Source organism: Cyprinus carpio, chromosome A21 (assembly GCF_018340385.1).
Source record: "Cyprinus carpio isolate SPL01 chromosome A21, ASM1834038v1, whole genome shotgun sequence".
Taxonomy (NCBI): domain Eukaryota; kingdom Metazoa; phylum Chordata; class Actinopteri; order Cypriniformes; family Cyprinidae; genus Cyprinus; species Cyprinus carpio.
Genome location: NC_056592.1, coordinates 4,343,744 through 4,355,320, shown reverse-complemented (window position 1 = coordinate 4,355,320; position 11,577 = coordinate 4,343,744). Strand labels below are relative to the sequence as shown.

General features: G+C 35.3%; 1 protein-coding gene across 2 annotated transcripts in view; it reads right to left on the bottom strand.

Annotated features, from left to right (window-relative positions):
- Positions 1-7,347: 7,347 nt before the first annotated feature.
- Positions 7,348-11,577, bottom strand: part of LOC109058478 (noelin-like) — a 28,165-nt gene continuing 23,935 nt past the window's right edge. For both annotated transcript variants that reach the window (XM_042778640.1, XM_042778639.1), the window contains exon 6: positions 7,348-9,708. In XM_042778640.1, coding sequence (XP_042634574.1) covers positions 9,034-9,708 — 675 coding nt within the window. In that variant the 3' untranslated portion in view covers positions 7,348-9,033. The remainder of the gene's footprint in view (positions 9,709-11,577) is intronic.

Below are 11,577 nucleotides of genomic sequence, written 5' to 3'. Positions count from 1 at the left end.
TCAGTGTTACTGTCCAGTATAAAATATACTAATATTTCATTCTGAACACAGCAGCCTTCCCTGAAACAACCGGCTTTACTTCTGATTCAAACGATGTGCAGATAAGGAAAATTAAAAGATGATTTAAAATGCTATAATGAAAAATGTGTTAAAAAATAAAATTATTTAGTATTTAAATTTTTTTTAAGTTAATTTCACTTAAGAGAATGATCATAGGAAAGATGAAAATGACACCAAGTAGGTGAAATGGCACATACAGTTAAAAAAAGCAAGGTGAATACAGAAGGTGTTTTATGGTTCATATTTTGGACTTCCTGTTTCTGGCTCTAGTTTAAGAAATCTGTCCAGACAGCCAGCCAGACCGCTGCATGCTAAGAAATTGGCAGTGCTGCAGTGCATTATGGGACAGGTCTGACCTCCTGCAGAGAGCTCAAGGAAATCAGCAGTTCCCCCGGAACAGTGTGGACAGAAGTCGAAGGTCATGGTGGAATAAATAGACATTGCTGGATAGAGACAGAATGAGGAAAGAGGGAGGAGAGGAGAGGCTGTGAATCAATTAGCTATACAACCTGTATTACTGAAACTCAGTTAAATTCACACTGATTCTTGTAGTTAAAGAAAAGAAGTTATGTTTTATGAGAGACTGGTTTTGTATTGGTCCTTAAGTGTATCTTTAGCCAACTGTTTCTGTGAGCCTGAGAAAGCTGGAATCTCTGTCCATCACAGAAAGACAATGAGAGTTTGTAAGCAATAAAACACTAGCCTAAATCAATATACACATAGGTGAAAATGCAACTAAGTGATACGCTCATGGCTGGTTTTATGCACACATATTTAAACATAATGTGAAAGACATGAATAAGTATTCATTATCATTTAAATTTATGCATAATTAGTAAAGTATACACAATGGCATGAGTGAGCAAAACCAGTATTTTCAGAACAGAATAGCTGGAAAAGAATGAAAATAATATCAAGTAATATTAAGTATTAAGGAATTCTCTAATATTAATATTAAAGTTAATTAAGTTAATTTATCCAAATAATACAAAAATGTTCAATAAATTGATTAGATTGGTTGATTATACTGTAGTTCTTTATTTAATCAGTTTTTTTATTTAGTTGTTTTATTTACTTGTTTATGTATTTATTTGGTTTATTTTGGTGTGTGTATGTGTGTGTGTGTGTGTGTGTGTGTGTGTGTGTGTGTGAATTCACTTGTTTAGACCATTATTTTGGTATGTTATTTAGTTTATTGGTTAGTTTAGTTAGATGTTCATACAGTTAGCTGTTATTTATTTAATTAATTAGTTGTTTCAGTTAGTCTGATATTTGTTTGTTTAGTTGTTTATTAGTTAGTTGTTTGTTTGTGTATTTAGTTGATTAGTTGGTTAGTTTAGTTATTTAGTTAGATATGTTAATTAGCTGATTAATTTTGTTTTGTTTTATTTTGATTTAGTTTAATTTATTTTAGTTTGTTTGTTTATTTAGTTGCTTATTAAGTCATTTAGTCACTAAGTCATTAAGTCAGATAGTTATTTATTTTAGATGTTTTAGCTACATTATACAATATAGTCAGTTACTTGTTTATACAGTTAGTTGTTTGTTAGTTAGTCTGTTAGTTGTTTATTAAATTAGTTATTTAATAGTCAGTTTGTAATTGTTTATTTAGATGTTTTAGTTGTCATTTATATACTTTTTAGTCAGGTATTTTGTTTAGTTATTTAGTTAGTTGTTGTTTATTTATTTAGTGGTTTATCTATTTAGTCCGTTATTTATTTTATTTAGTTAGTAGTCTGATGTTGTATATATTATTATAGTTAGTCGGTTAGTTGTTTTTTTTTTAGTTAGTTTTTTTCATTTATTTACTTAGCTGGTTAGTTAGCTGTGTAGTTAGCTAGTTATATTGTTTGGTTAGTTGGCTTAACCAGAATAATTATCTTCATTAGTGAAGTATATGCAAGTGTGGAGAACGCTCAACAGACAGGCTGGGGCTGATTGTAAAATGATCAGACATAAAAAAAAAAAATTAAAAAAAATCACATTTGTGGATTAAGCCTGGCAGTGCAAATGCAGCTGTAGACATTCTTGTAGGAGAGGACTCTGATGTGGACATGTATAAATGTAATATAAATGCGCTATATAAATGTAAGGAATTATTGTTATTATTATTGTCTGTGATAAACATCGCTGATTTATGTCACAAACACACACACGCACTCACACGCTGCACAGGGTTCAACTATCCATTCACACACAAACAACATCACACAAGACATTTTGCATATGAAAATAAGGAGTAAATGTTTGCTTCCTCTGTAGATTAATAAGCTAATTTGCAAGAAATGGAAATTTGATTATATTCTCAATTAATGTTGATAGCTTGTCTTTTTGACTAATAGAGTTGTTCTGACAAGAATATGGCCTTCAGCCCCAACCCCCCACCCCCCCCAAACACACACACACTCTCTCTCAAATGCACACACACACATCTGTACAGAGAAATGTAGACATTAGGTGTGAGAGAGCTGATTCTCTTCCTCCGGTCTCATATGAACAGATGGAGTTCATTGATTATTCATAGCTGCCGATGGATGCGTCTGTCACATTAAGGGAGAGAAAGAGACGTGTGTGTGTGTGTGTGTGTGTGTGTGTGTGTGTGTGTGTGTGTGTGTGTGTGTGTGTGTTTAGATGCAGAGCAATCCCCTGGTGTAGTGATGAGATTTTAGATCAATAAGAGAAGGACAGATGGGGAATATACAGATACACAATAAGAAGATTGAAAATTAATATGTTATTCTATAACATCAAATTTGTAACAATTAAACTACTTTTTTATTTCCTACAATTAATTTCTCATCAATGTTGAAAACAGTAATGCTGCTTCATATTTTTGTGTTTTGTGTTAGTAATTTTTATTTTTGTTTTATTTTTTTTTTTTATTTGGATTTGAGAAATAAATTATATTTTAAAGGATATTAAAATAGAAAACATTATTTCATATTGTTATTGCTAATAACATTTTGGCCCTTTTTTTTCTGTATTTTTGATCAAATAAATGCAGACCTGATGAGCATAAGAGACTTTTTAAAAAAACATTACAAGTCTTACTGATCCCAAACTTTCGAATGGTAGTGTGTGTGTGTGTTTTTATATATATATTTTTTATATTTTACACACACACACACACATGTTTGTGTCTGTTTTATTTTTTTTTTTTTTTTTTTTTTTTTTTTTTTTTTTTTTTTTTTTTTTATTATTAATCTTCAGGGCTGACAGGTTAGTGTATGTGTGTGTGTGTGTGTGTGTGTGTGTGTGTGTGTGTGTGTGTGTGTGTGTGTGTGTGTGTGTGTGTGTGTTTCAGTGTCATCTCAGGCCATGGCTTTTATCCAGATGTTGCATAAACATCAGCTCATTTCAGCAGCTCTCTTTCATCTGCTTTCTGATTGGAGCCAGAAATCCCGCTCAACAGGTGTGTGAGGAGAGGAGACTCAATCTGGAGGCCTCTTGAATAATGAGGAGAGCAGGTGTTACTCAGGCAGCAGTCTGGCAAAAATCATAATGCCCAGATTAATCTGCCTGACATCACACTCTGAAATCTGGCAACCTGTGTGTGTGTGTGTGTATTATAAGTATGAAATAAGACAAAGTGGACAAAACAAAGTGGAATTTAATTGTTAATTCAATCAGATTGCTCATTATATATATATATATCTATATAATATGATATATATATATATATATTATATATATATATATATTATATATATATATAGTTTTTTTCCCCTCCATTTCTGTCACCTGATAGAGTTTGGGTTCCTTGCTACTGTCGCCTTTGGATTGCTTAGTTGGGCTTAAAAAGACAACTGATAGTCAGTAAAAGTATTAATTGATGGCACTGCCTGTCTGACCACGCTTTTAATAAAGCCTTGCTTTTGGATCCACAACTTCGTCATCACGACTCCCTGCATTACAACACTTCTGTAGAGCTGCTTTATAGCTGAATCACATTCATTTTGGAATCAGATTAATTTAGCAAGATCAACACTGTTATTGAGATTAAATGAATAATCATTGAACAGACTTGAGCTGAATAAATGACACTATTGTGTTTTTAAGACTGATTTACAACTTCTGAATTTGTATCATATTTAAATAAGTTTGCATTTAAATTATTCTTTTATTTTCCTTTTTATTACTGTAACAATTTACACAATATGTATTGTCTAAGCACTATATAGCATGTGACTTATTTTCATAATTTGATTTATTTCATAATTTACTTTTGATTGTATTGTTGCTAAGCTTATACATTTTTTATGAAATACTATTTTTTGCTCATCAAAAGAGAAAATAATTAAGTAAGATGAAGCACATTAATTAGTAAATTATTTAATTCAATAAAAATAATTCAGTCAAAAATAGGTATTATTTCATCTAAATTATTTTGGTTAATTTCCTGCAAATAATTATGATATTGTAATACTAAATTATTTTATATTTATATATAAGTATTTCTACTTAAAAATGTATAATTCAATGTTTTACTTGCCGTTACTTTGTAATTACTGATGAAATTACCTAGCAACTTCTGAGTGAAAATTCAGAAATTTTTTTATTTTTGTACCATCTGGTAAACATTTTCCTTCCTGTTTTCAAAGTCATATGATTTGGGACATATAATGATAATATTCTAAAGGTGGCTAGTATGCAGAATGGGATTCAGTCCATGTCAGGGCTTTCCAGTTTCATTTAAGGAGCCAGATCTAAAAAACAAAAAAACAAAAAACACAGTTTCAGTGTGATTTTTAGAATTAAAGTATGACATTGTTACAGTTTGTGTATGAGGAACTGTTAGATGAACTTTTGCCAGAAAGACCTTAAACATGGTCACGATATGTGCCGCACTCCGCTATAATTGATGCCTGTTGAGTTCTGCACACAGAGTGCTCTCGTGTGTCATCGGGCTGAATAAAAATGATTGATGGGGCGTATTTGGCCCCTAGGCCACAAGTGGAACATCCATGGCGTAACTGGCTGGCAGAGAGAGAAAAAGGTGAGAGAAAGAGTGATTGATGACAGATGTGAAGAGAAGAGAAGAGCTGAGCTGGAGAGAAGAATCTCAGCCCTGTTTAGGATGTAGATGGATTCAGTCCAAACGACGGTGCATTGTTTCACACAGTGAGAGTCTGTTATTTCACTCTGTATTTTGTTCAATCTCTCCGTTTCTCCCAGACCGAGCAGCTCAGAATAGAAACAATCACTTATTCATTGATTGAAACATCAAATGAGAGAAAAAGGGAAGGAGGGAGAGGAGAGGATGACAGGGCGGACACACTGTAAAAAATGACCGTGAATTTAACTGTAAAAGACTGTAAAAAGGCTTCTATATATGTTATTATCTAAAAGTTGCTTGTGATGGGCTTTGGTTCATCATGTGACTTTCTCATCACCACCTGCATTTGGTGGTTATCAGTGTATTGCAAATGTACAAAACAGATTTCAGTACTTCAATAGGTTGGTATATTAACATTATATCAGTTAATGAAATTAAAGTATTTAACTGTAAATTTAAGTTAAAACCGTAAAACCTAAAATGTTGCTACCGTATTTTTATGGTAAAATTCCGGCAACCACAGCTGGCGTTTTTTTACCGTAAATTTTACGTAATATTTTTTAAAGTGTGCAGTTTACAGCGGGAAAGAGAGAAAGAGAGAGATCTTACGGAGGGTAGGAGAAACAGGAAGGATGAGAGAAGGGGGAAGGGAGGAATTAGCAGATTGAGGATTTATTGTTATGCTTTGCATAGAGAGACTGTTAAAACCCACATGAGAGAGATAAGAACGCACTCTAAATTGAGGAGAGAGTTCTAAAAAGAAAGGAAGAAAGATTCAGAAGGAAGCGTTTGACTTTTCAGGGCCGTTTCCAGAGAGATGAGAGTTTCTCATTCTGAACGTATAATGCTTTTTTGCCCAAGTCCGGTCATATTTTGATCAGGACACGAGGAGTCATTGCATGTGCAGCTGGATCTGCTCACTGCATTACTGTCCATTTCAGTACAATTATTAACTTAGAAGGTGAAACCATTCCTCTGGAATTTTGATGAAATGGTTTTTAATTTCTTTTTTTTTTATTTTTATCAACATAAAGCTACTTTTGCTAGTCATTTGGCTCCAGGGATGAAGTATTTACTAGTTAAACAGTAAGAAATCTATGGCAGGACTTGATAATTTTTTTCACAGCTCGTTGTCTTTACATTTGTATGTTAACATCTTCATTTGGGATGGAATAGTTTTGTTTTTTTTTTTAAAAAAAAAAAAGAAGTTTAAATCAATATTAATTTTTTGCCCTTTCTAAAATCATTACTGTTTCTTTAGTGTTAGTTTCTGCTCCTTCCATTCCACTCCTGGTAGATGGCAGTATGTGATTTGTCTAGGTTACCACTTACATTTGGGTAAGAAAGTGTCTGCAAACTATATAATTTTAGCATAATTGGAGCCCTCAACAGAAAGGACAAAAACTTGCAATGCTCAGCAGTGTTTCAGTTGAGCAAGCCACTGCTACATTATGCCCCGTGTGGGATCGTAGCAAGTGCAGCATGTTGTTGTTGTGAAGAGGTTGTTTTAATGATTTTTGGTGTCCTACACAGTTAACTGATGTCAGGTGTTTGTTAGTGTAATATGTATTTTCACAATGTTGCAACAACATTATGGTGTTGTAGCATGTCCTTTTGCAATGTTTTGGGAACCTTTTTACCACGTCCAATCTTGTAGGTTTTACTACATAGACATTCAAATTTGACAGACATGTGATTAAAAATACGAAATAGAAAGCCATATTTTTGATGAATCATGTTGCGTAACTGGTGGTTGCTAGAAGGTTTTTTTTTTAAGTTGTGAAAGTTGCAACCAAAATGCAATGTTGTGAAAATGTTTTGTGCTTGCTGGCCTTCGACTGTAGTTAGTACTGTGTAATAACAGTAATAATCTGAATATTTTTCAGACACGAGCTTAAAATAGGAAACAGAAAGCAATAACCTTTGATCAGTCATGTTACATAACAGATACCATGATAAGAACTTTTTAGCAGTTTAATGCAGGAATGTGTTCATTAAATTTAATTCACCCTGTCCTGTATGTGTAACAGCAAAATTTAGCTGATGAAGTTTGTCAACCAACATTATATTGCTGTTGGAGGATGTTAATCAAGGTAGTACAGTAGTTAAGGTAGCTAAACAGCTTGGTGAGCACAAACCAGCATCCCATAGTTTTTGTGCTAGTTTCTTTCAACAAGGTTGGTCCGGGGTGAAACCTTGACCCCATGATGAAACACACTCAGAGATCAATACCGAATGATGACATCAGGATAGAAATCCTCTTTTATTGATAAGAATCATCTTATTGCGGGTACAACACACATCCAGCGAAGCGCAAAAAGAATGAAAGCTGGAATTAGCTTCAGCTAATTAGCTTCATAAGACAGTATGAGCCTTGTTAAAATGATTACATTATATATTAGACTGCTCGATGATGCTATAGTTTCATATTCATATTTTAGATGTCCTCCAAAGTGACTTAGAGACATTTTACATTCTGATATGGATCTTTTTTGAGTTTAATGACAGAAATGTGAATTTCTAATGCCAACAGACTAAAACAAAAACACTGAAGCATCACTCAAGCAGACGGTACTACTGTAAATTACAAAAAACATCAAACTGTAAATCTACAAAAATCAGTGATGGGCATTAAGAAACAAGCCAGTCGAAACAAACCAGATATAAACAAGCATCTTTTTTTTTTTTTTTAATTCCCAGGTTTCTAGAGACTATAACCAACCCCATCCTCCCTCCCTCCCTCCCTCCATCCCTGATCCCAAATCTGACATGTACAGCATCACACAGGTAAACATTCCTTTGAGCACACCTGTGCATGGAGAAACTGCTCATGCAAAACTAAAGAAATCATTTTACAAGAATTCACCAGCTCAGAGATTAAATCAGAGTAAGATTGTACCTGAACCATCTGCTAGTAAAACCGGCACATCTGTTATGCAGAGTTGGTGTATCATACGTAGCAATCATGATGCAGATGCAGCTGACATCCATTTACAAGCACAACAATGTGAGTATCGGTAGCCTGAAGGGTGATAATCTCACAAGAGAAGGTCAAAAGTCAACATGAAATGATGTGTTTCTGTGTTAACAGGATCTTCGACAAGAAAAACATGGGATGAGACTTGATTTTATCCATTGGGAATTGATTGCGCTGTTAAATATGACCAGAATAATGGATGCGTTCGATTGAGGAGCTGAAAAAGTTCTTGATAATGTCATCCGAAAAGGAAGGTCGTTTTAGAAGCGGAGCAAGTTACAGTAATTGTGTAACTTGGGAATGGAACTACGGGAATGTGTGATTTCATGTTGACTTAAATAGCACGCTTTGGTCTGTTCTCAGGTGCTACATGCATGTATGTTATTATAAAATACCATGATATGGTCCACATCTAGAGAACTTAATCGCAGAGAAGTTCAAGTAAAACCTCACAAGCTTTCAACAGTCGGCGCCTTCAGCCAATTTTTTCATATTACCTATATAAAGCTCTGCAAAGCACACGGTTTGGATATTGCACAGACTGGTAAGACGTCCATGTTAGTATGCCAAGTGAAGCACCATCGGTTTTCCTGCACACGCTTGGTTTATGAGTTTGTGTGTGGGCTACTAGTCTGTAACTAATCCCAACGTTCCCTTCATTTAAGTGTGCAGTAAAGCATGGACAAATGTCTTTTTAGTGCTACTGGAAAACATCTGATCAGACTGTGTCCTATAAAGTAAAGTCCTTTTGTAAAAAAAGAAAGGCGTGGCTTTGTTTATTTCATTTTTTTGGCATCTGTTTATGATTTTGTGTTCTATGATCCATTCACATGTCTATTATTCAGGTTTAGTTTTCATTCAGCATAGCATTTTTGTAACAATCTGTTGAAGAACATTCCTAAAGATTGTCTTCAGATACTCCCAACCAAATCCTCCAAGGTTACAGTTGCTCCGAGCGGATGACATGGAAAAGCGTAACGTTGTACAGGATCTGATGTCCGTTATTCCAACCGTACAGTGCACGATCTCGTGGGTTATAGTCCAGCATAGAGATGTGCGAGTACTTATTCTGCAGAACGATATCGATGTATTCGTATGTCGAGGAGTTGGTGTGGTAGGCGTAGTAGACTTTCGTCCCTCCCGAGTAGCCGTTGGTCACGTAGAGCGTCCCACAAATCATAAACGACTCCCCGGCACTGCGCCTCGGGTGATTGGTCGTCCAGGTCTGGATTATATGCAGGGTGAGAGGGTGGAGCTTGCTGATGACGATGTTCCCTGCGTTCTGATTGGTGGCATAGACGGCCCAGAGCCCACCCTCGTCCACCATGAGGTCGATGTCTGAGTGTCCGCCCCAGGCGTAGTGGTAGGTGTTGCTGTAGCCCGCGTTGTCCAGACGCTGAGATTTACTTATGGTGGACGTCTTGAAGTCAAACTTGATGATCATGTTGCTCTGGAACTTATTGAAATAAATGGAGCCATTGTACACCACCTGACCCGTCCCGGACCAAGGGTGCGGCAGCCGGTGAGACGTGAAGTTATCCGACGTCATAAAGTCCGCCATTGACTTGTACTCCCGCACGAAGCGGTTGTTATGGTAACCGTCCATATACCACACCTGGACAGAAGCGAGAGAGTAAGTGATTAATATAAACAACTAACAATAGGAGGAATTGAGTTAATGAGACACATCTCTGTAGCACAAGTATGTTGACCAGATGTGGATAGGTTTCATTTGGAGGATGCCGTTTTTAGTATTTGCTTAACTACAGTATGCCTGCCGAAACATTACCAGCCGAATGTTCACACAACGTGCAGCAGATGTTTGTGAGAACACATATTGAATCTAATCTTTTTAAGATGTTCATCAGGGTTGTGCTCTATTTTGAATCGAATTTGAATTAAATATGAGGTAGCAAACAGGAACTTGAATTTAAATTCAGATTTGAATGTTTATTAAGATAAACTTTGAAAGTTGGCTTGACAAAGTCTTGTTTGAAAATTTTGTAGTATAAAAACCTTGAAGTTTGTAGGTAGGTAGATAAGTAAGTGGATGGATGGATAGATAGGTGCATGGATGGATGGACTGATGGATAGATGGATGATGGATGGATGGATGGATGGATGGATGTACTGAAGGTTAAACTACAGACTAATCTTTTCAACGATCAATCGAAGTGGGTCAAGTTGTTCTTTATTTTGCCTGTGCTTGCATTTGATTTTTTGGTTCTAGCATTAATTTGCCAGCACAGTGGGACATGTTCAGCGAGGTCTTAATTAAATTTCAGACTGAAGGTGTCCATCCTTCCCTGGCTGTGGCAGAACGCAGGCGGTGAAAACTGACAGCCAGGAAGTTGCTGTGTGCCAGGCATTACGAACCCTATGGGGATAATTCCGGATAAAAGCGACTCTCCGTGGAGAATTCCCAGCATGGCTGGGGCTTCTGTCTCTCGGTGAGAGAATGGAAAGGTAGAGCAGTCATGCTTATGGAATATTCCAGAGCCTCGCAGCCCAGCGGGACGTATGTGTGCTCTTTATGAGGCACGAGGCAGTAAACAACATCTACTGTATACTGTATATCAACATACACACTCACTCTATATTCTGCATGTTTGAACATACTACACAACATTTACCTCTTTTTCCACAGTTGTTCACAGCACAGCTGCAGCAATAACATTTGATTAGATTTCACTGTGTTTTAACATTTTTCACAATATAACTTGTTCCAAAGCAGCTTTACACATAACAGAGTGGTAATACTCTCAGTGAGTGAGCCCTGGACAGAGGTGGCTACATTAAATCCCCAAAAGCAGAAGGAAGTGCCAGGAATCAGCTGAGGGCACTCATCCTTTGGCCAACACCAAAATAACACCATAAACCTTTTTTTTTTTTTTCGACAAATGACCAGATGCCAGGATCTGGTCAGCTTTCCATGTAAAACTTTGGGTTTGTGTTGTATAGTTGGCAAAAAGAGAATATACTACAGCTCAAAAGTTGTTCTTTAAATTAATTTAAATTGTAGTTCATGAATTTAATTTATGACAGTAAAAACAGTAATATTTTCCAATGTTATTACAATTTTAAATAACTGTTTTCTATTTGAATATATTTTAAAATGTAATTTATTCCTGTGATAAAAAAAGCTAAATTTTCAGCATCATTACTTTGGTCTTCAGTGTCACAATGTAATTTATTCCTGTGATAAAAAAAGCTAAATTTTCAGCATCATTACTTTGGTCTTCAGTGTCACACAATATGCTGATCATGTATTTTGCCTTTTCAATTAGTAACGATTGATGGTTTTCATTTTATTTTGTTTTCAAGTAAGTTATATTTTAGTTTCAGTTATAGTTTTAGTTAATTATAATAATCCTGCTTTGAATAGAAAGTTCAAAAGTAGATCATTTAAATGAAATACAAATTTTTGTAACATTCTGCATGTCTTTATTGTCAACTTTGATCAATTTAATGCATCCTTAATGAA